Source organism: Cyprinodon tularosa, unplaced genomic scaffold, assembly GCF_016077235.1.
Source record: "Cyprinodon tularosa strain WSP-4 unplaced genomic scaffold, ASM1607723v1 ctg26, whole genome shotgun sequence".
Taxonomy (NCBI): domain Eukaryota; kingdom Metazoa; phylum Chordata; class Actinopteri; order Cyprinodontiformes; family Cyprinodontidae; genus Cyprinodon; species Cyprinodon tularosa.
Window position 1 is genome coordinate 1156264 of NW_024038961.1, and position 27555 is coordinate 1183818.

The 27555-nt window shown below is 39.2% G+C and overlaps 2 protein-coding genes across 3 annotated transcripts in view; both read right to left on the reverse strand.

The window, feature by feature from the left end:
* Positions 1 to 2931, reverse strand: part of btd (biotinidase) — a 4714-nt gene extending 1783 nt beyond the window's left edge. The window contains exons 1-4 of the mRNA XM_038288701.1: positions 2580 to 2931; positions 587 to 736; positions 336 to 484; positions 69 to 246 (exon numbers count right to left, since the gene is read on the reverse strand). Of these exons, the coding sequence (XP_038144629.1) occupies positions 69 to 246; positions 336 to 484; positions 587 to 736; positions 2580 to 2777 (675 nt within the window). The 5' untranslated portion in view covers positions 2778 to 2931. The remainder of the gene's footprint in view (positions 1 to 68; positions 247 to 335; positions 485 to 586; positions 737 to 2579) is intronic.
* Positions 2932 to 5829: 2898 nt separating this feature from the next.
* Positions 5830 to 27555, reverse strand: part of snx13 (sorting nexin 13) — a 35209-nt gene continuing 13483 nt past the window's right edge. Inside the window, exons 5-25 of one of the 2 annotated variants that reach the window (XM_038288742.1) lie at positions 24533 to 24654; positions 24324 to 24442; positions 23103 to 23207; positions 22888 to 22976; positions 22654 to 22737; positions 22422 to 22560; positions 22230 to 22318; positions 21253 to 21352; positions 15434 to 15627; positions 15244 to 15348; positions 14989 to 15159; positions 14779 to 14848; positions 14208 to 14386; positions 14006 to 14113; positions 13417 to 13527; positions 13142 to 13303; positions 10427 to 10498; positions 10191 to 10336; positions 10041 to 10109; positions 9841 to 9953; positions 5830 to 8042 (exon numbers count right to left, since the gene is read on the reverse strand). In XM_038288742.1, the coding sequence (XP_038144670.1) occupies positions 7807 to 8042; positions 9841 to 9953; positions 10041 to 10109; positions 10191 to 10336; positions 10427 to 10498; positions 13142 to 13303; positions 13417 to 13527; positions 14006 to 14113; positions 14208 to 14386; positions 14779 to 14848; positions 14989 to 15159; positions 15244 to 15348; positions 15434 to 15627; positions 21253 to 21352; positions 22230 to 22318; positions 22422 to 22560; positions 22654 to 22737; positions 22888 to 22976; positions 23103 to 23207; positions 24324 to 24442; positions 24533 to 24654 (2583 nt within the window). In that variant the 3' untranslated portion in view covers positions 5830 to 7806. The remainder of the gene's footprint in view (positions 8043 to 9840; positions 9954 to 10040; positions 10110 to 10190; positions 10337 to 10426; positions 10499 to 13141; positions 13304 to 13416; positions 13528 to 14005; positions 14114 to 14207; positions 14387 to 14778; positions 14849 to 14988; positions 15160 to 15243; positions 15349 to 15433; positions 15628 to 21252; positions 21353 to 22229; positions 22319 to 22421; positions 22561 to 22653; positions 22738 to 22887; positions 22977 to 23102; positions 23208 to 24323; positions 24443 to 24532; positions 24655 to 27555) is intronic. The other variant, XM_038288743.1, reaches the window with a different exon arrangement.

Genomic DNA, 27555 nt, shown 5'->3' on the forward strand with positions numbered 1-27555 from the left:
AGAAGCAAAGAAAGAAGTAAAGAAGGGGCTGTTTCAGTTTTAATATGTGTATGAAGAAAGTTCTCTACCATTTTAACGAGGGTTACTGCAGGATCGTGGAACAGGATGTCGAAACAGATGATGAGCCCAAACTTCCCAGCAAAAGGTGTATCAAATGTTATGACTTCAAGCTTTGGAGGCGTATCAAAGGACTCCTCAAAGTAGAGGTTCTGTTTATGGTAGCGAGCCACCAGCTGGCCATCAGAACTGTGACAGGAGTAAACATATGGTTGCTATAACTTCCAAAATCTCTTTTTGTACTTTGATGGTTTTTGTATTTTAGGTGTGCTCAGTACCTGAAAGCCACATTGGTGTTAAACTGCCAGCGTCCATCAGGGGGACATGAGGACGGGGCTGTCCCAAGGGGGCAGGGTTGCAGGTCGGGCATGTTGGCCACCAGGTAAAGGTTGTAACGACTGGCCATGCAGCTCAGTCGCTGAAGAACCTAGAAGTAAAACATCCACGATAGATTCGACCACAGAAGGTCGATGTTAGATTTTCGGGAATCAGAAAAAATCAGGATGATTTCAAGCATCCATCTCTTGACCTCCGTGTTGTTGTATCTGCCAGGCTCAGTGCAGGGGTTCCAGCTCTCCTGCTGAGGGTCAGGAATGGTTTCCAAGTATCCAAAAATGGACAAACGGGTGAAGTTAAATCCATGAATACCATCTTCTGGAAACACAAGTATTTGGACACCCTGAGAGAGCAGAAAAAGCAAAGGTTACTGAAAACTACAATGCTTCATTTACCTTGTACATAAATAGAACCATTGTAGTTAAATGTGAATCACAAAAGCTTCACCTCTCCCTTACATTAAGGAATTTAGCCTGATCCTCTTCAGTATGCTGAATATTTGTTTCACTACAACTACAAATAATTTACTTTTGGTCAATATTACCTTATGAAATATTTTATTACAATTAAATTCAATAATACTTGTTTTGGATTTTTTTCCCCCTAAAGAAATTCTGAAAAGTGTCACAAACTTCTATTCAGCAAAACCAGCAGCCACCAGCTTTACCAGTTTAGGTGCAGAAAATTTTGCCAAATCATTGCAAAAAAAAAAAATCTGGACTTTGACCAAAGTATTTTAAGATTAATAGGCTTTAATCTAATCCATTTTATTGTAGCCCTGGTTGCATATTTAGGCTTGTTGTCCTGGTGGAAGTTAATCATCCATCCCAGTTTCAAGGTTTTAGAGGATATTTCATAGTGGGGCTGCGCAGTGTCAGTGTTACACCACAGATATTAGGCAAGCCTACATAGAATGCAGGTTAAACAGGTGTTCTTTTAGTCTGATGTATTTGCTGTGCCCTACGTCTCATCCTTTTGTCTTATCTTCTTTATAATTTCTACTACCTGAAATTCCTGCATGCCCTCACCAACAGTTTGAATATATACTTTAAAAATAAAGGTGAACTTTAGCTCCTTTTACTTTTAAATAAGTAAAGAATGAGAATTCTGTAAAGTGGTTCTTAACTGCAAAAACGATCTAGAAATAAGTAAAAATTTCTCGGAATGATCCTATTTAGCCTTAATTTGAATAGGTACATAAGATAATTTGCCAATTTTTGTTAATCTTAAAATAAGAAAATTAGGTAATACGCATTTAAATTAAGACAATGCAATATTTTTTTCTTATCTTAAATGTAAATAATTTTATTCTAGGGCAAAGTGTCTCACCTACCTCGTCATTCAAGAAAAAAGCACTTATTTTAAGAAAAAAATACTTATTTAGATAGACGTTATTTTTTTAGAGAGGGTGGGTTGCAGAGAAGAGAGGTCTCAATAATAATACTATTATTATTATTATTTAGACATTTCTTTGCAGTGTTGCCGCCTGAGCTGTAGATCTCTACATCTCCTCCAAAGATACAATGAGCCCCATACTCTTTCTCATAATAATAGTGTCCCTTTCTGTTTGAAGTGACAGACATGTTTAGGTGAATATTCATTATAATTTTAATGGTCTACGCTTTTGTTTTAAAGTAAAACATCCATCACTTGGGATAGTGTTTTAAACATTGTTACAAGGTTTTCTACAATTTTTTTTTACATATTTTTTTTATTAAGCCTTTGTCATTTACATGAAGGTTTTCTACATTTTTTTTTTAAATATATTTTTTTTATTAAGCCTTTGACATTTACATGAAGGTTTTCTACAATTTTTTTTAAATATATATTTTTTTATTAAGCCTTTGACATTTACATGAAGGTTTTCTACAATTTTTTTTAAATATATATTTTTTTATTAAGCCTTTGACATTTACATTAAGGTTTTCTACAATTGTATCCCTCGCTGATCTTCAGGATGCTGTCTGTCTGTGACTGTTCTCTTTCAGATGTTATTTTTCTATTAGATGTTATTAAAACCAAGAAAAAATGATTCACTTTATTTAATGCTTTGTGTTGGTTTATCTCATAAAATCTGCCTAAAACGGATGGAACGACTTAATTGTGATTAACATAAAAAAAAAAAAAACGAGTGATTTAAGAGGTTTTCCTTGTGGATGTGCTTCAGCCCTCCCAGCTGAGCCTACCTGCTGTGCAGCTTTGGCAGCCTGCTTCTCATAGATGTCCAGGTTCTTCTGCATGTGGATCAGCGCCTCGGCGCGCGACACCGGGACACGAGGCTCCGGGTTCAGGATGATTCTGTGCTCGTACACAGCGGCCACATAGGTGCGCTCAGTGGAATCTGTCACACCGAAACAAACCAGGAGCAAAACGAAAGGCAGCATCTTTCCCTACTTCTGAGAAATGAATGCTGGTCGATCCTCTGTGTCTGAAGTCCAAAGCTGAAGCAGCTGTGCGAAGGTTGTTTTTGTTTGTTAACCATTAAGAGGTCAGCGCTTTTGTGTGACGAGATCTATGGTGGTCTACAGTCTTTTTTTTTTTTTTTTCATAATTCTACTTTTTTAAATGTTTTTTTTTTTGCAATAAACGTTAATTAAACTTGACCACTGGCCATTAAAAGTGTTATATTTAAATTCTTTTCATAGCAACACGAATAAACATATAATTAATATATCATATTTCCTATATATTTTTTTTATAAAACAAATATTGGCTACGTTCACACTGCGTGCCTTGATAATCAAACCCGACTTTTTTTTTCGTTGCCGTTCATATTTCAAAATATATTCAACTTATATGTTATCTCCTGTGTAAGCCGCATTCATACGGCTCATGTGTCCCGCATGCGCAGTAGAGGTCGCAATGACGTCACAAGCCAGCGTGCTTCGTGTTTACGGAAGTACAAATTTTCTTTATTGAAGAATCAAAGTATTACAAGGCATATCAAAAAAAATTATACAAAGTTGTAAATTGAATATCTTAGGAAGCTGAGAAGAGTATATATAATATAACAAATAGAATCATACAGAGAACCAATATATAATTAGAAAACAAAAATCACAGATCGTAGTAAATAAAAAAGTAAATAAAAAACAAAAAAACAAAAGGACTCTTGAAGTTTAAAGTAAATTCTCAATATATTGCATCATAGATTGGGCTTTAGGGTTTTTACCATGGGTTAGTACTTCTTTTAATAAAAGTATCTCACTTATAAAAATATTGAGAGCTGGGGTAATTTTTTGAAATCGACACTTTTGTATGAAAAATTTGGCCAAAAGAATTATATTGTTATTAACATAATTTGATTCTCTATCCCCCGTTAAAAAAAACTTATTTTATTATATTAAAATTCAAAAGTGGTATTACGGCAGTAAACATGAATGTAGTGCTGGAGCGCATCTAGCCATCTTTCCAAACTTTAAAACCTCACTTTTCAATATGGTAAAAAAAAAAAATACACCTCCCCGAATCAACGTCCACCATGATGTTTGTTTTTATTGACGCTTCAGTGTAGAATGAAGCAGAATAATTACCTATGTTGGTTACTAATGGCGTTCAGGTCGCATTTGAAAAGATCGGATTGGTATCGGATCCAGGACCACATAGCCAATTGGCCTGAGTCGCATTGGGAAAAATCGGATCTGAGTTTTTCAGACTGCCATGAAAAGATCAGATCCAGGTCGCATGTGGGCAAAAAAAAAAAAAAAAAAAATCGGATTTGGGTCACTTCAGGCTGCAGTGTTAACGTAGCTTAAGATCCAGAGTTATCGCGTTAGTTTGTATAGATCACAAAATGCTTTTATTTTAAAAAGAAGCAGAACGGAAGCTAAATACATCACAGTCTTTATTACCCCGGAAGTAGTTTAAAGTCGACCTTTCCCTCGTTACGCTCTACTCTTTAAGAAGGGTTACTGCGGATTTTGGAAACTATCATACATAATTGATCTTGCTATTTTTTTAAACTGAAATCCATAAGCGATTTTTATTCAGACACGCGAGTTTTGATTTGAACTAGATGCAGAATTTAATCCCTAGCTTGTAACATCAGCGCTACGCTAACAATGTCAACAGCTCCAGAGTCCGCCGTCGCTTCGTCCAAGTCAACCCAGGCGTTTAAGAACTGCTTTGGCTGCAGACTCATCTCAGGAGGAGGACTAATCCTGTCTGGAGCTTACGTGTTTCACGCAGCTCGGAGGGTGATGCGGCAGGGGGCTCCTACATCAATGGGGACGGTGGCGCAGATCACATTCGCTGCATGTAAGCCATGACCAAGTCCGGATACGTTTCTTCACGTTATAATCTGAAATTGCAAAAGTTTTCCTGTGACTCTCTGCTAGGTGTGGCAGCGTGGGGACTAGTAATCATCACCGATCCGGTGGGAAAATCGCAGAAGAAAACCGCATGAATGAAGAGCTGCAGATTTTAGCAGGGCCAAACTCTGATGTGGATTAACTAACAGACTCAGTACCTGCAGACACATCTGATGCTGCATCACCACCAGCAGGCTAAAAGCTGCAATCAACATAATGTGCCTGTTATTTATTGTATTGCATCCTCTATAAATAAGTAAATATGCCAGAATGATGGTTCCTCTCCTTCTCCAGACATTTTGAAGGAGACAGCAATATATGCCTTTAAAAAAAAAGTAAATGTGACAAAAAAAGTTACCCAGTTGGTAGCAGTCCATGCATGCACAGAGATAAACCATAGCTGTCCACAAATGATTTGAAGATTGGTAGCTAACATACTTAATTTACTTAAATTTTGTTTAGTATTTGGTCTAAAAGCCTCTGTTACCAGTGACGGTACAGTATTGACAAACTGGTCCATGCATTTCCATGATGTCATTTTACCAAACATTTTTCTTTAGTGGTTTAGGGGGACAATCTGATCTTTCACTGGAAACTGCTCTGGTCTTATTCTCTACATGTTTTACAGGCTTGCCTAAATGTTGATCAGCAAATTCTGAGAATGAGTCCACCCTCTTTTTATTCAGCTATGGAGTCTGTTTTCTTTGAAACTATTGTACCTATTGCTAATTTTAGGTCTTTCTGAAGCGCTGCATAAAAGGTCCATTGTTCTTTGCTCTTCCAATGATTTTGTCTGAAATTCCTTGGAGCAGCACCTGCTTTTAGCTGGTTAACATAATAGAGACGTTGATCTTATTCCTTTGCATGCATGGACCTGAAGTTTTTAACATCTGGTGACAACTCACGGCAGTTTGCACCTTTTGAAATACATTTCTACATAAATCTGTGCTCAATATTTACCCATTGTTCCTTTTTGATTACGGTAAGCTTTAGATTTAGAATAAAGTGTGTGAAGGGGTGTTTAATACAGGTTATTGCAGAGCAGATATCTTACCTTAGCTTCTCCTGGGAAGCAGGGGAACAAACCTGCAACTCAAGAAAGAAAACACACAGCAACAAAAGCGACTATGGCTCATTTAGCCCGAGTTACCTTTTATTAGTGTTATACTGATTTGAGCACAATTGCTCACCAGGAGAAGTTTGAGTATGATGCCAAAAAAACTAAGATCCCAAAGCCTTTTTTTCAGTCACGTAAAATGATCATGTTCTGATTGACTTTTTTCCCCCCTTTCTTCTTAGGTGAAGAAAAATATGAAAATAGAGTTGACAGTACATTTAGGCACACTATTAACACATCATGTACACAGATATGCACACATTTTCAGTATGATATATTCATATATACTGGTGTACAAAAAAAAAAAAAAAACTTCTTGCATGGAGATGTGCAAGAAGTTAAAAGGTGACATCACCTCAAAAAAAAGAGATGCTTCATGTCCCTCTTGCTCAGCCAATCAGAGTCCATCGGGGCTGCTCAGTGTACACAAATCCCAGCGGTGGAAGGGGGGTCGGGGCCAAGACACCGACAGTTGCTACAGTAAGTGCTAATTAGCAGTGATCCTATCGACCACAAACTCTTCTGTGATTTAATCGGACCTGAATTTGTGGTTGGGGGCTTCACACACACAACAGGCAGTGGAGGAAGTCAGGTCACATGATCTCTACACCCAGCATGACAGTCGTGTGCATCAAACACATTTGGGAGATTAAAAAGAAGCAGCTGTACGACACCACTGACTACTACCCACAGCAGAATGTTCTGTGATAGTGAGCATGGGATTATGTAGACATTATAAAAAAAAAAAAAAAAACTAAAAAGTAATAAAGTCAGACTTATAAAACAAGTCTGTAAAATAAACGTTTTACAACAACGGAATGTTAAGTTGTTGGGCTAAGGAGATATCCTTCCGTTTTCTCCTTATAAAAGATTATGACTAATTTCATTACACCATAAATCAAAATGCACATGCATTACACAAAAATATATTGCACCGAATCAAAGATTTTTTTTTCTAAGAATAAAAGTGATTAGGGTTAATATCTCCACCTCTCCTTTTAATTTCCGTATAAAGTCCAATGGTGTGATGGAGGGCTCGCTCTGCCGCGCATCTCTTGGTCAGTATACTCTGTTTATATATATATAGATTTAAGGCTGGTTCTCTCTCTGACATCAGCACTGTTTCTGAATGAACACAGGTGCCTCTTCCAGCTCAACACACGCAGACACACATTTAAAAAACAAAACAAAAACCTAAGCAACCCAAATGCGGCGCACGTTACTCCCATTCTCACTTTGTAGCTCATTAAATTATTTCTTTGCCTGATCTGCAATAGAAAGGGTCCACACACAGACAGCGTAAGCTTTGGTTGTCACAGGTTATGACAGTTGCATTAAAGGGGATGTGGGCCGTCCATCAAGAGAAGGTAAAATGGTGGCAGGTAAAAAAAAAAAAAAAAGCTACTCTTGTTTGCTCACATTTGCAGGACAGCGCTTCGTTAAACCCAGTGCATCTGACATTTGTTTGGTTGCAATGTAAAAAAAAAAAAAATCTCTGCAGCTCAGAGATTTTACTGCATGATGGCATGTTTGATTACAGCTCTGTGGCTCCACAACATAGAGGACTGAAGCGGGAAAGTAAGGCAAGGTGTGGGTTTGCTCTATTAAGTCCTGCAGTAAAAAAAAAACCAAAGCAGTGTTTTATTACCTGCTAGTCTGAATCACAAGAAAGAAGCATTGGCTGGCCACCATAAAGCTTAACACAAGTAAAAAGTCCAAAAAGGGAAAAAAAATTATAGAAACTAAAGAAAAGACTAATATGTTCAGCCTCTTGGTGCAAATGAAATATTTCGCGTTCGAACGTTTCTTTCAGAGTTGCTCATCCTTCGGTTACATCTCAGTGGAACCGATAAGGAGTGTGTTGCCTGTTAGGAGCGTGAGGGCAGGTTAATGGCAGCCGTCAAACACATCACACCCTCACTTTCAGCTCTGGAGTCTCTGCGCGTCTGTCGCCGGCCTTTGTCCTCCTGCCGCCGAGCTTTCCTGTCACCTCTTCAGAGAGGAGCATTTGAGTTTCTGGTTGTATCTGTGAATGCGTGGCGAGCGGGAGTGCAGCTTGACAAACAGCTCAGGGAATTTGAACTGAGGGAACATGGTCTCCAGGAAGCCTTCCAGGAACACGTACACGAGGCGCCGGTTCATGGGTTGATGCTGAAACATGTCGAAGACGCGCAGGATGCCCTTCCTTGTGGTGTCCGCTCCGATGATGTGCTTCAGCTCATCTGAGGAGAATAAAGGAAACATGTGGCAGTTAGTAGAAACATTTTAACATCTATATCAACAATGAATTAGGACAATAAAAGTAATGAGATCATAGGGAGAACAAAGGAGTGAGGGAGAAAAAAAAACATGCCCAAGGTCTGAACGGAGTACAACACAACATGGAGGAGCAATCGAAGCAATCTTGGTCAAGTGTGAATTTCTTCTGTAGCAATTTATCTGACAGATAAACACCCAAGGACTGCATAATGCTATATAAAATATACAACTTAAATGTTTTAACAACTAAAACTCAACTGAGTCTTCTGTTTAATTTTGTTTCAGGCAAATAACTTTATAATCTGGTGGTTCTTATTGGCTACGTTCACACTGCAGCCTGAAGTGACCCAAATCCGATTTTTTTGCCCATATGCGACCTGCATCTGATCTTTTCATGGCTGTCTGAACAACACAGATCCGATTATTTCCAATGTGACCCAGGCCACTTGGCTATGTGGTCCTGAATCCGATATGAATCTGATCTTTTCCAATGTGACCTGTGTCTGAACGGCTAGGTCAGATTCATCCGACCTGAACGTCATTAATACCCGACAAACGTCACTATTATGCGTCTTGCTACACAGAAGTGGCAAGAAAAACAACAACCATGGCAGATGATGATGCACAGAGCAGTTTTTATGTCTAACCATATTGAAAAGATTGTGTTTTTATGGTTGGAAAAGACCTCTAGATGTTCGCCGGCACAACCATCCATGTTTACTTGCTGGGAAAAAAAAAGAGCACGCTGGCCTGTGATTGCGTCCTCTACTGCGCATGTGGGACACTTGCATTGTATGACTGCAGTTCACACAGGAGATCACATACAAGTCGCATATAGTTGGAAATATGAACGGCAACGCAAAAAAAATCGGAATTGAGCATCAAGGCCTGGAGTGTGAACGTAGCCTTAGTTTCTAATAGTTTAGAAGACTGAATTTCTTCATCAAATAGCTCAGGATCTGTCCAGCTGAAAGGAGAAACAAATTCAACAATAGAATTTAAGCTAGAGCTGTACAAAATTGATCAGATTTATTGCAATGAATCAATTTGAGGAATTAAGCCAAAACTGTACAAAGATAGATTTTACATTTAAGATAACAAACCTTCTTTATCTGTAAAGATGCTCTTTCAAGAACACCTCAAATTAGTTTAAGTTGGTTCAAATTCCATAAAAGGAATCTATTGGCAGCTTTAGCAATCTGATTATTATTCAGTTGAGAGAAAAAAAAGGCAAAAGATGACTCGTGAAAATATTTGTTAGTTTGAGCTCTAATTCAAGCTTAGGAACAGATTTGAATGAGTCCTGAACTTTGACTGGGCCGTTCTCAAACCTATGAATCAATCCCCTGTAGCTCAATCAGCATATGTGGGACTATTGTCCTATTGGAAAGATAAACATGAGCTTTAGACTGAACTCCCCATCCATCCTGGCCAGCCTTTTGGTCACAACTACAGTAAAACATTGTCACAGTATGATGCTGCTGCCACTGCTTCCCTTGGGAGATTGTGTGTTTAGGATGGTTGGTGTTAGATTTACACCATCCTTGTTTTCTATGTTGATTTTGATTTGGTCTGACCAAAGCACCTTCTCTCACAGGCCTCGCAGAAAGTTGGCTGCACTGACTTTAAGGGAATCAAAGAGGGTGAAATACTATCCTACTTAATCAACATTTTGTAAAACAAACATTATTGGGTGTGTATAACTGTAGAACATACTACATAGAAAGAGAAAAAAAAAACAAGCTGTGTTGTAGTTTTCACCTGGCATGATGCCAAGCAGGCTGGTTTTGGCAGCTACACGTGTCCGCATGCGGATGCACTTGTCCCGGCGCGGTGGAGTCTCTGCTAAAATCCCATTGGGCCAGTAGGAATCCCTGAACAGATATGGAAAAAAAACTCAACATGAATCAAAGTTACTCCAGAAATTCAGACCCATTGGCATCAAAGAGGGAACAGGTTACCTGAACTTTTTCACATAATCCGCCACCTGTTCTGGAGAGGTCATGTAGTCCACATGATCAACGATTTTCCTTCAGAAAGAAAACATAAGATGTTACAGTTTTTCTGTTTTACTAGTGGACATATTCTTGGAGGGTTTAACATTTTCCCACCTGTTTATAGTGTCTCCATAGGTGGCCCTGATTAGCTGCTGCAGCAGGTTCTTGATGTTTCTGCGCAGCCACTGGTTTTTCTCTTTAAGATCAAACACCTCGTCCATCAGCAGCAGCATGACTCGCAGGGGGATGTTATCATCCACCTGGGAATGCAGGTAAAAGGTCTCGCTGATTTACAACAAATCTTGGCTGCAATAAAAACGCAGCAGCTGCTGAACAGTGTGCAGACTCACGTTGTCGTCCAGCTGGGCGGAGACTCGACAGTGTTCTGGGTCCATGTCGGACTTTGGAAGGAGTGGAGGCACCTTTATAAGAAAGGTAACGGTTAGAAAACTAAGAGGTAGGTACGGTACAGTTCAAATCTGTTAACCCTAAATACTTAAAATGCCAAACAGCAGGCGGGACATACATTTGTATAAAATCTGACATAAATCTGCGGTTAAGATTGCATCCAAGCTGCTTCTAGTAAAAACTGCAGAAAAACTAAATAAAACAAAAAAAAGCAGAGAGAAGCTAAATATTATTTTTTAAGGCAGAAAACGTAAAAGTTTAGAAAGCAGAAAAGGCAGCTTTTGGTTCTTAAAGCTGATCCTCTGAGACAGAGCAACGGATTAGTGGATGGATAAATGACATTTTAATAATGTCCTCATTGGGATTTACAGGTAGATTACAATGGGGCGTTTTGAAGAATAGTAAGACACTCAGCTCCTTCAGTTCAACACTGATATCTTTTACAAAGCGCAGAGAAAGTGCTGGTTAGATCTAAAGAAGAAATTAAAACATCCCCTTTAATGTTCACATACTTTTAGACTTTTAATAAATCAGGCTGATAAGTAAAATCATCACAATGCAAATCGGTCCCTATTGATCTCAGACTGAAATCACTTCTTTGATCTTATAAAGTCATAGTGTTATAGAGTAATGTCTGAAGTAGACGTTTATCATACAACCTCATCACTCTGATGATTTCTGCCAATGCTTTCCTTCACCTTGTGCTTATAGTCCTTCATACACTTAAAAACAACATACATCTCATCTTTGGACAAGGGATACACCGACCACCATTTTTCCTCTTTAGATACGATATTTGAATTTCAATAACTGCAGATCCTGATATTTTCCAATACCAGAGCGGTTTGCTTTAATGTTATCATTATTACCATTTTTTAAAAGAGGCTGTGATAAACTTCTCTCTAAAAGCAAGTATGACGTGTGGATGTAAACATTTAAAATAACACAATGTTATTATATCTCAGATCATCTCAGTGTGCATCTACAGGTGCTGGTCATAAAATTAGAATATCATGAAAAAGTAGATTGATTTCAGTAATTCCATTTAAAAAGTGAAACTTGTATATTATATTCATACATTACATACAAACTCATATATTTCAGATGTTTATTTTGTTTAATTTTTATGATTACAAATGACAACAAATGAAAATCTCAAATTCATCATATCAGAAAATTAGAATATTACTGAAGACCAATAAAAACAAAGGATTTATAGAAATGTTGGCCAACTGAAAAGTATGAACATGAAAAGTATGAGCATGTACAGCACTCAGTATTTAGTTGGGCCTCCTTTGGCCTGTATTACTGCAGCAATGCGGCGTGGCATGGAGTCGATCAGTCTGTGGCACTGCTCAGGTGTTATGATAGCCCAGGTTGCTCTAATAGTGGCTTTTAGCTCTTCTGAATTGTTGGGTCTGGTGTATTGCATCTTCTTCTTCACAATACCCCATAGATTTTCTATGGGGTTAAGGTCAGGAGAGTTTGCTGGCCAATTAAGAACAGGGATACCATGGTCCTTCAACCAGGTACTGGTAGCTTTGGCACTGTGTGCAGGTGCCAAGTCCTGTTGGAAAATGAAATCTGCATCTCCAAAAAGTTGGTCAGCTGCAGGAAGCATGAAGTGCTCTAAAACTTCCTGGTATGTGGCTGCGTTGACCCTGGACCTCAGAAAACACAATGGACCAACACCAGCAGATGACATGGCACCCCAAACCATCACTGACTGTGGAAACTTTACACTGGACTTCAAGCAACGTGGATGAAGTGCCTCTCTTCTTTTCCTCCAGACTCTGGGACCTTGATTTCCAAAGGAAATGCAAAATTTACTTTCATCAGAGAACATGACTTTGGACCACTCACCAGCAGTCCAGTCCTGTTTCTCTTTAGCCCAGGCAAGACGCTTCTGACGCTGTCTGTGGTTCAAGAGTGGCTTGACACAAGGAATGCGACAGCAGAAACCCATGTCTTTCATACGTCTGTGTGTGGTGGTTCTTGAAGCACTCACTCCAGCTGCAGTCCACTCTTTGTGAATCTCCCCCACATTTTTGAAGGGGTTTTGTTTCACAATCCTCTCCAGGGTGCGGTTATCTCTCTTGCTTGTACACTTTTTTCGACCACATCTTTTCCTTCCCTTCGCCTCTCTATTAATGTGCTTGGACACTGAGCTCTGTGAACAGCCAGCCTCTTTAGCGATGACCTTTTGTGTCTTGCCCTCCTTGTGCAAGGTGTCGATGGTCGTCTTTTGGACAACTGTCAAGTCAGCAGTCTTCCCCATGATTGTGTAGCCTATAGAACTAGACTGAAAGACCATTTAAAGGCTTTTGCAGGTGGTTTGAGTTAATTAGCTGATTAGAGTGTGGCACCAGGGGCCATCAATTTTGAACCTTTTCACAATATTCTAATTTTCTGATATGATGAATTTGAGATTTTCATTTGTTGTCATTTGTAATCATCAAAATTAAACAAAATAAACATCTGAAATATATGAGTTTGTATGTAATGTATGAATATAATATACAAGTTTCACTTTTTAAATGGAATTACTGAAATCAATCTACTTTTTCATGATATTCTAATTTTATGACCAGCACCTGTATGCTTTGGATAGGAAAGCTGTAAAGAAGCATCTGCTTTTAAATAAGGATTTTTCAGACCTTTAAAATGTTCTGTTTGATGTCCTGACCAAGTCTTTCAGACATGCGGCCCATGTTGTCAGAGACTTTATTCATTCCCTCTGCCAGACTGTCCGGCAGAGATTTCACTGCGTTGGACACGTTTCTCATGGAACTCCGCAAAGGATTCACAAATGTGTCTATCTGTAGATGAATCAGCAAAAGCATAATGCTTAGATTAAGAAAGCCAAATAAAAACACAGTGGCCTACTAAGTTTATATATCACACAAATTTAGAAGGAGACATTTAAAATAACCTTTCGTGCAAACTCTCCTTTGCCTTTGCTGTAGGCCTTGTTTTCTAGGAAGTCATAGACGTAGGGAATCAAAGTTGGACAGGCCTTCACCATCTCTGGGTTTAGCAGCAACTGGAACACAGACAAACATATTTATACTTGATGATACAGATACAAACTAATGTAGGTGACAGATTACATCCATGGATGGATGGAAGTAAACAAGGAAGGAAGAAACCAACACAAAAAAGAAAGAAGTAGTGAAGATGTGAGACTGTAAACAGTTAGGAAAGATAGAAGGAAGGGAGGACACAAGGAAGGAAATAAATAAAAGAAGGACAGAAGTAAAACATTTAAGCATAAGAGGAGGGAGGGGGAATACAAGAGATAACAAGTGTAGGACACAAGGAAGGAATTTATGGAAGTGGGATGTAAGGAAGGAAGGTAGGACCCATCAAAAAAGGAAGGACAGAAGGAAGAAATGTGGGCAAAAGACAGGGGGAAAAGGAAGGACACAAAGAGGGAGGGATACAAAAATTAAAAAATCTTATCTAACATCTTTTCTTTTTTCATTGATTTCCAGGTTGCATCAGAATCCTGGAAAAAATACCTGAAGGTAAGCATTGAGGTCTTTTTTCCTCTTCTCCAGGAAGTCCCTGTCCATATTATTGAAAGTTTTCTTTCCTGGAAGCTTGAGGATCGACGTCAGGTTCTCAAACTAAAACAGATCCACGATATTTGTGTAAAAAGAAACGTCAAATGCTACTGCTGCAGCACCTTTTAATAAAACAGCAGCGAAGTGCTTGAATCACCTGCTCTGTTATTCTCATGTGGAAATCATGGAAGTCCGAGTAGCGACGGTACGTCTTCCAGCAGTCCTCGCTGCCGTCTGGGTTGCGTCTGAACACGGTGATGGCGTAAAGTGCGTAGGTCTTACCATGATCGTTGCAAACCCCTGTGGCACCCCAGAAGCCAGGAAGAAAAGAATCAGCTACTCCGCCCGGGAAAACATCCCAAATAAAAGGAGTCGGAAGATTAGGGAAGGGGTGATGAGATGAAAAAGGAAGAAGTGGAGAAAAAAAATAGAGATGTGGGAGAAAAAATAAAGGAAAAAATGTGTGAAAATGAAATAAAAAAAGGAAAAGTAAGGAAAGTAAGGAGGGGGGAGGAAAACAAAACAAAAAACATTGAAAGTAATGGAATGGAAGAAGTAAAGAATACTGGCAAAGAGTGAAACACAGATAAACAGAACTTGGAGATGAAATGCAGGATGGAACTAAAACGAGCTTAGAGAGTTAAACACATCATTCATTATTCAACTGAAACACACATTTCTGAAGATATAGAAAACTAATCTTAACCTTTAGAGGTAAGTAAACATACCAGTGTCAGATATGAAGGCATGTAGCTGCAGAAATTCATCATGGCAGGAGTTGTTCAGATCATCCAGAGACTGAAATTATAGAAGTAATTAAAACCAACCAAAGATAACATTTAATGCTCATCTACATCAAACATGGCCACAACAGTTCAGAAAAGCTACACACGCTTAATTAAAACAAACCCTAAACGAGAGGAAAACGTTTTTCTTACCAGGTTAAGGCTTCCTGTAGGAGAACCATTGAAAGACTCTCCATCGCCATCATCAGATCCTCTGTAGCTCGGCTCTTTCAACATATCCAGCTCAGCCAGCATGCGGACATACAGGGGACTCTGCTTGAAGGATGGGTAGAAGCGCTCGTCACGTAGCATCATTTCATACACCTGTGGTGTCGCCAACACGACTTGTTAGCAGGGAGGAGACTATTTAAAGAGTCTCATTGCAAATAAAACACAAAATGTCAGTACTTTTCTCTGAACTTCATCAAATATATCAGGTGTGGGGTCTTCTTTTTGCAGCTTCTCTCCTAGCTTTATTACCAGCTCCTTGTCCACCTGAACCCTGGGAGATGCCTGTAAGAGCGTAAGTAATGTCAGCAGAAGGAGTTCAAAAAGCTTGAATATGTTTGACCTGGAGAAGGATGCTTTAGCCTCCTACCTTTTCAGAAAGGTACTGTTCATAAACCCCGAGTGCAGCCGCCTTCAGAAGGCCCTTTGTGGCCCCCGGCTGCTTCTTGCCATCCTTCTGCCAGCCCAGCATCACCTCCAGCTGCTGTTGGGCAGTCACCCTGTATCCCTCAACAGTGAGCCAAAAAAACAGCTCAGCCTGAGCCCCTGCTGCCTGCATGAAGTCTGGACAAGAGGAAAGGAAATACAAATTTAGTTTTGCTCTGTGGCCGTTTTCAAAACAACATCTAATAAAACCTGGCTTGACTTGTTATACTCATTCACACGTGATGCTAATCGGATCTGTAAGTGGAGTAAGCTCTTAAAATCTATGGTGACTTAAAGATGGTCATGCGCCGAGCTGAGCAGACGTGAGTTTTTTGGCTCCGCACTGGATTTTGTTAAAATATATACTTAAGCTCCTTCACCAAAATAAAATTGCCTCGAGTGGCTAGCTGAAGTTCTATAATGTCGCTGGATGATTTTTTTGCAACGCCTGGTCAAAGCAAAAAGAGAGAAATGGGCAAAAGAGGAGGTAAAGCTAAAGCTAGCAGTAGTGACGCTGTAGCTAGCCATGGCACTGAGAACAAACCTATGGGCGATGCCGAAGATGAAACAGGTGTGCAGCACGAAATTGACATTGTGGGCCGGGTGACAGAGAACATCTCAAAAATGTTGGATGACAAACTGGAAGGTGTGATAAAACCTATGAACGAACTCACGGAGAAATTCGACACATTGATAGAAAGGGTGGAGGCTGTGGAGCAGCGGGTCTCGGATTTGGAAGATGTCACAGCGGCAAACGATCCGTGCATTTGCGCTCTCGAGACCCAGCTGAAAAAGGCAATGGAGCGTCTGGACAGTTTTGAGAACCAGAGCCGCCGACAAAACGTGAGGATTATAGGGTTGAAAGAGGGAGTGGAGGGTGACGCACCGGTGAAGTTTTTTGAAAAGTGGATTCCAGAGGTTTTGGGCCTGGAGGAGTCCATGATGATTGATAGAGCACACCGCACGGGACCGCCAGTAAAGCTCATCGGGAAGGAAGGTCCACGCGCCGTCCTGGTACGAATGCATTACTATACCGACACGTGCAAGATTCTCCAGGCTGCGAGGATCAAAGGAAACGTGAGCACGCCGGCAGGCAAAGTCTCCTTTTATCAGGATTTCTCCGCGGAGGTGGTGAAGAAGAGGAGGGAATCAGCGACAGCGCGCAGAACGCTTCGTGAGGCCGGGGTAAAATATGCCTTTTTGTATCCAGCTACTATCAAGATATTCAACCCTGATGGCACCAACCATTCTCTCAGGACCGCGGAGGAGATTAAGAACTATGTGGACAAGTTGCAAGGAACTTCATAAAACAACAGATAAAACTGTAAAGGTACAAAGTCTTACATAACGATAGCTATGAATGAATAACATGGGGCTTGCTATACTGTGGTTAATGGGCTAAGTATCATTGTGCAATTATGACTGATATTTCCAGTGCGGGAAGTAAAGTTTCTGTTTTTTCCACTACAGCTGTACTTTTTAAAAGTACATCTAGAACAGTATATTATGTTTATTTTGTTTTGGGTGGGATTGGGGAGGGGGAGGGATAATGATTCCAGGCCTTTTGTTCTAGTTTTGCCTGGAATCACTGTTCTTGGTTGGTATGGTAATTCACTGTTAATTGTTACAGACTGGTCAACTAAAAATTTGGTTAATTTTGGAAACGGCACACAAATTTTCATATTTATTTTGAGACATGTCAGTTAAGTTAAGTACATGGAATGTTAAAGGGTCCAACAATGTGATAAAGAAAAAGGCCATATTGAACTCTCTAAAGAAAGATTTGATTCATATTGCTTTTTTGCAAGAAACCCACTTGACCGATGATGAGCACAAAAAATATTGCAGAGATTGGGTGGGACAAATATTCTTTTCGTCCTTTTCTACGAATAAGAGAGGGGTAATTATTCTCATACATAAAAATCTTCCCTTCACTGCTATAGCTACTGCCAAGGATAATGAAGGAAGATATATACTTGTTAAAGGGGTATTACATGGAGAGAGTATTCTGCTAGCTAATGTATATGCCCCCAATGTGCAAGATGGAGGTTTTTATACAACATTATTTACTCAGTTAGTGGACTTGGACTGTGACAATATTATTTTAGCAGGCGACTTTAATTGTGTTTTGTGCCCACTAATGGACAGATTACCATCACAAACTACTTTGACAAAAAATTCAAAGGCCCTTTTTCAAGTTCTGAAAGAGCTCAATCTTGTGGATACCTGGCGATACTACAACCCATTGTCTAAACAATATACATTTCACTCTCAGCCACACTTGTCGGCATCTCGTATAGATTACATTTTTGTATCCAAAAGTATTTGTCAGCTAGTTACACAGGTGAATATAGGCCCTATAGGCCTCTCTGACCATGCCCCGGTAGCACTGGTTATGCAGCCTTTAAGACATATTGAGCGATCAGCGTCGTGGAGAATGAGCACAGTATCTTTGTTGGATGACAAATTTGTACGTATTCTAGATGAACAAACAACATTTTATCTAGAAACTAATGATAGTGAGAATATTGATTCGAGAATTTTATGGGATAGTTATAAAGCTTATCTCAGAGGTGTTATTATCTCATACACAAGTCACAAGAGAAAGGAACGATTAGCAAGGCAGTTAGAGATTGAGAATAATATTAAACAATTGGAAAATCAATTCTACTGTACTAAATCTACAGAAACATTAAATGAGCTTAAAAGCGCTAGGACAGCTCTCCAAAATCTAATAATGCATAAGGCTGAGAAAGATATTCTTTTTGCTAAACAAAGACTTTTTGAATCGGCTAACAAACCTAACCGATATTTGGCTCATCTTGCAAAAAATGTCCCTGCAAAATCTTTTATCACGGCGATTGTTGATTCTAATGGTCAGAGACAAATGGAAAATCGTAAGATAAATGATAGCTTCAAAGAGTTTTACGCTACTTTGTATAGCTCTGAGATTGACATGACAAGCCTGTTATCCGGATTTTTCTTAAATGATGTAACATTTCCCCAACTTTCTGAGGAGCAGGTTAACTTGCTGGATTCTCCCATAACGCAGGTGGAAATAGATAAAGCTATATTTGCACTTCAGTCGGGGAAGAGTCCGGGTGCAGACGGCTTTCCAGTGGAGTTTTTCAAGGTAATGAAGGGAAAATTAGGCAGCTTGCTGCTTAGAATGTTCAACAAATCGTTCGAGGAACTAAAACTACCAGAGACTTTGTACAGAGCTAATATAACACTTATAGCTAAAAAAGATAAAAATCCTGAGTTATGTTCATCCTATAGGCCTATCAGCCTTCTAGGTGTGGATTATAAAATACTCTCAAAAGTTTTAGCTCATAGGTTAGAAAAAGTTTTATGCTCGATTGTAGATGCAGACCAAACGGGTTTTATTAAGGGGAGGAATTCGTATTATAATACAAGACGCCTTTTTAATATTATCCATTACGTCAACTTTTACCAAATTCCAGGGTTGGTTGTTTCTATGGACGCTGAAAAGGCGTTTGATAGGATTGAGTGGGAATATATGTTTGAAATTATGAGAAGATTTGGGTTTGGACCGAATTTTATGAGATGGATTAGAATAATATACAACACTCCAATAGCTTCTGTCTTAACAAATGGTCTGTTGTCTTCTCCCATTCAACTGGGAAGAGGCACAGCTCAAGGTAGTCCACTCTCACCACTCTTGTTTGCTCTGGCCATTGAGCCTCTTGCTATGGCCATTAGACAAAATCCAGATGTTCATGGGGTCAAAATTGGGGAAAAAGAGCACAAAATTCTGCTTTATGCAGATGACGTTCTTCTGACATTGACAAATCCAACTGATTCATTACCCGCTGTGATTAAATGTATTAAGGATTTTGGTCACATATCTGGATATAAAGTGAACTTTGATAAATCTGTTATAATGACCTTGAACAGCTTGGCGGGGGATAGGGAACCTACATATATTAAACCTTTCGGATGGGCCCCATCAGGATTTGTATACTTAGGAATCAAAGTTACACCAACCATTAACCAAGTGTATAAGCAAAATATCGATGGACTGACTCGTGGTTTGTGTGAGATGCTGACAAGATGGAGGGCTCTTCCCATATCATTTTTGGGGAGGATAAATCTTGTTAAGATGGTCATCCTTCCTAAAATAATATATCCCACAGCCATGCTGTTTGTAATTTTGAAATCAGAAGACATTAAGGTTATCAATAAAGCAATGGTAGACTTCATCTGGGCAGGAAGAAAACCCAAAATTAAATTAGAGATATTACAACTTCCCAGAGCTTTAGGGGGGTGGGGGTTACCAAACATCGAAAATTATGCTCTATCTGTACAAGCCAGGATCATTTCTGCCTGGATACATGGACACCCTGATTCACCTTGGCTCAACATTGAAACATCATTATGTAAATCCTGCTCACCTGCTAACATGCTAGGAAGACGGTTGAACGACTTGCCACAAATAATGAAGGATAATCAGTTGATATGTAATGTCTTGTGGGCATGGGAAAAGCTGAGAAAACTGTTTAAGAGTAGTCACCGGCTTAATATGGTATCAACACTTATAGACAACCCAGATCTCCTGCCTCGAGACATAGGCTCGAGTTTTTTGGGTTGGCATAAAGCAGGCATAATTAGAATTTCTGATCTCTTTGAACATGGGGCATTCAAATCGTTTGATTCTTTAAAAACACAGTACGCGTTATCAAATAAGGAATTCTATAAATATTTACAAGTAAGGCATTATGTAATGAAGGAAGCAAAATCATTGATACACCCAACAGACTCGTATAGACTGGAAAGGTTCCTTCTTGAAAATAGGGATCACAAACATTTTATATCAAAATTCTATTCTGAGATCTATCAGCTAAATCTGGACAAACTGGCATGGTTGTGGAAATCCTGGGAAACTTTACTTAAATGTGAAATAAGCACGCAATTATGGGATAAAATCCTGCTCCTGCCATCTAAAATTTCTGTCTGTAAAAGATTTAAAGAAATGCAGTATAACATTTTGCATAATGTATATATTTCTCCTTATATTTTTTGCAAGTACAATGCGGGAACTTCTCCAAATTGCCTCAAATGTAAAATTTCTGTGGGCACCAGGTTTCACTGTTTGTGGGAATGTGATGTCATTCAGTCATTTTGGAAAGATGTATGTGCCAAAATCAGTACAGCTATTGGTCAAATTGTGTCAGAAAACCCACTGATATGTTCGCTGTGACATATTCCTAAATCACTAGTAAAATATGAGCATGTTATACAGTCACTGTTAATGTTAGCAAGGAAGGCCATTATGGTGAAATGGGTGGGTAGTGAACCCCCCTCCATTTCTTTATGGAAATCGTTGATAGCTGATGTCATGACTCTGATTAGACTTGGACATTACATGGATGGAAGTCTTCAATTCTTTACAAACACCTGGAGGAGACCACTGGAAACACTGGGAGTGGAATGTAAAATGGACTCTAACGGACAATTGCTATGGACATAGAATTCATGGATGGACTCTTGTATATATATACGAGATGTAGTGCTGATATTGTTTTTGGTTTTTGACCAGTCTTCTACAAAGTTTGTATGTTTGGGAGAAATTAAATAAAAGTAAAAAAAAAAAAAAAAAAAATCTATGGTGAGGTCAGGATGAAGCACGCCAAAAGACCCAGGTTGGGGTTACAACATCATGAAATCTGGAATATAAGGATGATCGTCTGAAGTGTCCTGGATTAACTACAGTGAAAGTTAGCGCCTGAGTGATGGGTTTACCCATGAAGAACTGGAGAGCTATGTTGTGGACAAGGATGTGGTCCAGTGGGATAATGCACAGCTTGCCAAAACTGGCTGCCAGCTTCAGGGCATCGACCTCCTACATGAAAAAGAAACATGATGAGAAAATCTGATGAAGCAGCAAAAATTAAAACAGTAATGGACTTATTTCACACTACAAACATCCATGCATTTTATTGCAATTTACTTGGATAAACACATTGCAGTGCGTAACTGAGCAGAATGAATTTTCTTTTATAACCAGCACCCCAGTCTTATGGCTGACTTTTCTATCCCTGCTGAAGAAAAGCATCCCCTCAGCATGAATCTGCGACCTCCATGTTCCTCAGGGGGATGCTGTGTTTAGTGATGTCCGCTGCTAGCTTTCAGAGCATCTTCTCCTGCATGCCATCTTTTTTTTTTTGTTTTGTTTTTTGCTTCAATTATGACTTTCTTGCATTTCTTCTATTCAAGTCAGTTTCACTAAAAGCTTGACTAACAGATCTCTGCACTGTTATCATGGTTCTCTAGGCTGTTGATGCTATTCTTGGCTAGCCTGTCAGCTAAGCTGCAAAGTCACATCTTGGCAGGTTACATTTTCCAATGATGGTCACTCAATGTGACAAATTAAAACTTGGAATACTGCTTTGTGACTTAAACATCTCTACAACATCATCCCTGACTGATTAGAGTGCATTGATTGTTCTTTAGGAACCTGTTTGCCCAACATATTTTAAAAATTTTATCACTGAGATAGTGATTGTTTGATGCATATTTTATTAAAAGCTATATGAGAAAAGAGGGGTGGATATATGTTCACAGGCTTCCCCTTCACTGGTATACACTATAATGGGTCTAAAAGTAAGAATTCATTTGAAGTTTTTAGCTGTAACACGACACATATGAGAAAACATTCACAGGGTGTGAATACTTTTGGAAGGAACTGGTTGTGGATGAGCTGTGCTGCACTTTCTCACCTTCCCTGACTGCAGCCTCTGGATTCTGGTCTCACACACCTTCTTCACAAACAGCAGACTGTTAATCTGGTTTTTGATCACATTGATGTCTGGAGCACAGATAAAACACAACACCTATCTTAACTTTATCTGTTTACTTAATGAATGTAAAAAGTTGATCAAGGCTTTTCAAGGCAATGCAAAGAAACGCACCATCTCCAGCTGTGTCCAGGGAGCGGAGATACTGCAGCTCCTCAATCACCTTGTCTTTAACAGCTTCCAGCTCGGCAGGCTTGTCTGTTAACTTCAAGATGTTCATGAAGGCTTCATAGTTACAGCTGGAGTCCCGTATCTAGAAACCAACCATTTTATATCAAGGGGTTCATCCCAGCCAATTAACTGATTTAAAATCATTTCCAGATTGCCTCTTGGTTTAGATTCTCACCATCCAGATGACAAACTGGTTGATGTAGTCCGGGTCACTCAGCTGGTTGATCAGAGGGAGAAGTACCCCATATGCCAGCACCTCCTAAGTACACAATCAGCAAATTAAACAACTATATGTCATTGCAGACACTGCAGCACCAGAGTTTATACAAAATAACCAGCACTAGTTGCATGACAATTTGTTCTCTTCAACTTTTCACTAAAACCAGGTATCATCTGTTTGTGAGCACACCCTCAGGAAGTATCTCATGCTTTTGTTGTGAAAGTCTCCAGGAGGTAGTAACAGGTACAAAAGTAACTCGCACAAGTCTCGAAGAAAACCTAAACATACACAAATAAACATAAATCAATATTAGATTCAACTGATACAGCCTGAAATTGATGTAATTTTGTTAAACTTCAGAAACAGTTATCAGTAACATAGGAATACTGCTGATGTCTGCTTACCTTCTTCATCTTTGTGTGATGTGCAAACTACGTCTCTACAAATTTTTCTTTCCATCTCCACTTCAGCCTCAAAAAATGAGTCAACAAGCTCATCTGTAATGTCCCCTGTGAAGAAGATACTCTTATTAGCAATCAGTTCATTCACCTCTTGGCTTCTACAATTATCTACAGCACCTTTAAAAAGTATTGATCACGTCTGTATTCACATTTTGTCTGACATAAACCTTAATGCGTTGTATTGGGATTATACTTTATAGGCTACCACAAAGAAGCTGATTATTGCGAAGTAAAAGAATACAGATTTATGGTTTTTAGCCTATTTTAGAAAGAAATTCCAAATATTCTTGTGAGCAAATGAATTTACCCCCTTTTGCTCCAACACGACCGAAAAAAAATAATGAAATAAATGTGAAATCTGATCTGAGCTGTCCTGTAAAGGCCTCAAAGGTCATATCAAGTGGTTGATTTTAGCGTCTTGCTCATTAAATCGGCATCGGCCAAAATGTGGCCAATATAAAACTTCTGTTATTGCTGCCAACAGCAAAACAAAAAAAGCAGGGATTCTGCTCCTATGCCTCTCCCTTCCTGAGCGCTGAGTTGCTTCAGCAGTGAGCTCTCTTTGCACCGCCGCTAGCAGCTGCTACCGTAGAGAAGCATAGAGGTGAAAGTGGAAGCGGACTAAGAGGGAGATAGTGAGCAGTTCACTCTACGTAGGCTATGATTTTGTAAAAATACACTTTAGTTTAGTTTCAACAAACTTCCTCGTGAAAACGCACTCTTAGGGTGCATTAAGGAGATGGATGGAGTTTGAAACAAAGCAATCACTGAACAGGCTCCAAATTATTCATACCACTGTCAGATTAATGTTTAAGTAACTTTCAACAACCCTAAACAGTCAAATCTACAGAGGAGGGGTTTAAATGTAAGCATATTCACGTGTTAAATGATCTATACAAAGTCTGTGGCTAAATCAATTAGTTTTTTTTTTTTTTATTTAACAAATAACAGAAAACCAAAAATATATATATATTTTTTCAATTTCTGAGTTTTGTACTATTTTGTGTTGCAAATAATTCCAAATAAAGACATTTGAGCTTATGGCTACAATACAAAAAAAGGGGAAACAAAGGGTGTGAAAACATTTGCACAGCCCATGTAAATCTGTATCATAGCAACAATAAATGAGTAATACAGGGAGCCTGTACGATGCCGTGTTCATACTTTGCTTGTCCTCTCTGTCTGCGAGGCGATCCTGGGCTTTTCTAAAGACACGTAAATGGGTGGCGAAGTCGTCCACCAGGCGGGTGGTGAAGTAAGGCTGCCAGTCCACTTCTTTGGACCTTCATACAAAGCAAACAAATTGCATAATATTATGTAAATAGATTCAAAACTATAGCCTGGAGAAAGCTGTAAAATATGCTTTAACTTACCGTGTGGAGAACTGGATTAGGGCATTCTGTAACGTTTGTCTGATTTCTAGCAAAAAGGACTCATCTTCACTAAGAGTGTAATACCAGTACTGGATATAGTCTCTAAGAGCAAACTGGATCACCTAAAAAAAAAAAAAAAAAACACAAAAGAGAATTAAAGAGGAGCAAAAAGTTAAATTAACATCTCCTTTATATATTAAATCAGTTTATGGTGTTTTTCTAAGTCTCTTCTATTAAATGTCTCCTACTACCGTACACAGTATGTAGGGAACTCATCAAACACTGCCTTTATATGAATTTACCAGACAAAACAGGTAGAGAAAGATAACAGTCTATCGTAAAATATGACGCTGGCTGCCTTTAAGTCAAGGTTCACATGCAGCTGAAATGCCAAGCGTGCACTCCCAGGGTTAGAGAAGGAGGATGGTGGCATAGAGATACAGCAGCAGTCCAGTCACTGTCATCTGATAGTTTCTGCTGTGTCTGCATTTAAATCACACAGATTAAAAGCAACGTACAGAAGTTTTATTTTGAAACTGCAAGCATTACAAACAAAATAAGATGACCAAAGAGAAAACACTTAAATGAGTTTCCTCATCCGCACTGTTTTTTTTTTTTTATAGATGTATTTGTATTTAAGATGAACCACTAGCAGATTCAGTGAAAATGTCTGCTCTGCAACAGTCGTTAGTTTTTGTCTGGACATGCGTCACTAATTGGTTTGGTGTAACAGAATAGAAAGCTTCACTTCTCCTTTTTATCAAGTTTCAATCAAATCAGCTACTTTTACTAATCTATTACATAAAAGACCAAACAGGACCTTTGTCTAGCAGCAAAGAAGTCCTGGGTTTTATCCTTGCCTTGGGCATAACTGCACAGAGACAACTTGTTCTCCTCTTTGCATGATTCTCTCTGGTAACTAACATCTTCCAACAGTCCCAAAACGTGACTTTTAAGTGAACATATTACTCTAGAAATGATGCATGTGTTGTTTGTCCTGTTTGTCCTTGTTGTTCTGTGAATCAATCAGTCACTGCTAAGATTGGCACCAGGGTGGGTGCACACATTATCCACAACATTTGAGATGTTAACAAGATGTATTGTCTTAACCAAACTGTTTGTACAAAACATTGATTGCATTTTTGTTAGATTAACACAGTAAAATAACAGTAGAAGAATATTGTAGTAAATATATTGGTAATCCAAATTACAAACATGTTCTACCTTTTTCTAAATGTAAAAAGTCACATTGGATGAAAGATATAAAACCTGTACTGACATATAAACAAAAAGAAGATGGGATACCATCTCATGAACAACTCTAAGGTCAAATAAAGATTTGCATTGTTTTATACTATTAGTTCTTCTAAAGCTTAAAGCCTCCAAGTGGCTGACCTGGCCAGCTGATGTATCAGACTGTGACTTAACAGAAAAGGTGCCCCCATCTGTCATAATCCTGTTATTTTGTGTTAGTTTCCCTCCTTTAGATCAGTCACTAAGCAGGTCAATAAGTGGATTTGTGGAATCACATTTGAAGTAGGGGAGAGTGGGGATGAATGCAACATGTTTTACATTTCTATCCATTTCTTATGGGTTATTTTTATTAGAATGACAATATTTGTAGAAATTGAACTCATACCTGTCCCCTACACACACATACAGCTCAAGATGTAAAAGCTTACTATAAAGAAAGTATCATGAGGTTGAAAGTAGTTTGTCAATTGTTGCCCCATATATGGGGCAGTTGCAACAGCAGTCCTTGAGCTTTGCAACCTGCGCCACAGAGCTACAGCCATGCACACAGGCTGTCTCTATGTTGTCACAGCTTTCATCTTCCGGGTAGAGGGAAGAGGGCATCCCGTTATTTGCACCCTCTAACTTCAATCAAAGCACTTTCCACAGCTTTGAGTGGGACTTCATTGGGAGTGATGGTCAATAGTGAAGGGGTAGCACAAAGGGGGCGGTTTTGGATCGCGCCAAAGGTGCTGCCTTCAGTTCAAGACGTAGTGGAGTTGTGCATAGAACCATTGGCAAACCTCTGAACTAATTTCCTTCACTAACAGTAAGACAGTGGGAAGTAACGTTTATTTCGTTCTAAAATAACCCAAAGTCTTAACGCCTGGTTCTGGTAGGAGACAACAGTTCATTATGAAAAAGGTTCAGAGTCTGTAAATGTTCCTGGCTAATAGAAGGAGATTGGTAGGGAGTATAAGAACCAACTTACTTCCACAAAAGAAAATTGGATTATCAATTACAATGCGCTGGAATCCATGTAAATTACTGAAACTGTAAGGCAAGAGTCCGAGTCAATTTTCAAGACCTAGGTCAAAGTCTAAAGGGCTGGTTATACTCCCGCAGCAGTGTCGCAGTAAGCTTGTCGCAGATATTTTTGATATATGTCCAATATTGAAGCGTGGTCTGCGCTATGTTATTCCACGCCAAAACGCAAGAGGGACAAATACAAATTAGCTGTGGGTCTAGATACGGCTGAGGCAGTGAGAAAGTGGGGGCAAGTTTGTGCGACAACTGAGGGACATGAGGGCAAAAAAAGAGCGGGGATCCAGGCGGAAAATTGGTCCAAGCATTCTTGCACACCTCGCTCTTCTAGCTGTTCCAACTTCACGAGTCATTTTCCGCAATGGTGGTCATGCAAACAAAGCAAGTCTGTAAGGTACCAATCAGGAAATACGCGTAGTGTAGAGCAGATGTAGATTTGAACGATCAGAGGCCTCTTCTCTTCTGCACTGTCTGCGGCCACCTACAATAATGGAGAGGTGGACCAGAGTATCTGCGGAAGCGGCGGGGGCATATCTGCGTTCACTGCAACACACGCAGACGACCCAGTTTCTGATTATAAATCAGCTTTATGAATGACTGTTCATATAAACAACTAAAGCTGAGCCAAGCTGTGACTGAGAGGTTTCAACTGTATTGGTGTGTTCACTAGTTCTAGTTCTAGTAAGATTTAACATGTCATTTAAAATACAAAACACCCAAACGGTTTACCCCAAGACTTCTGATTA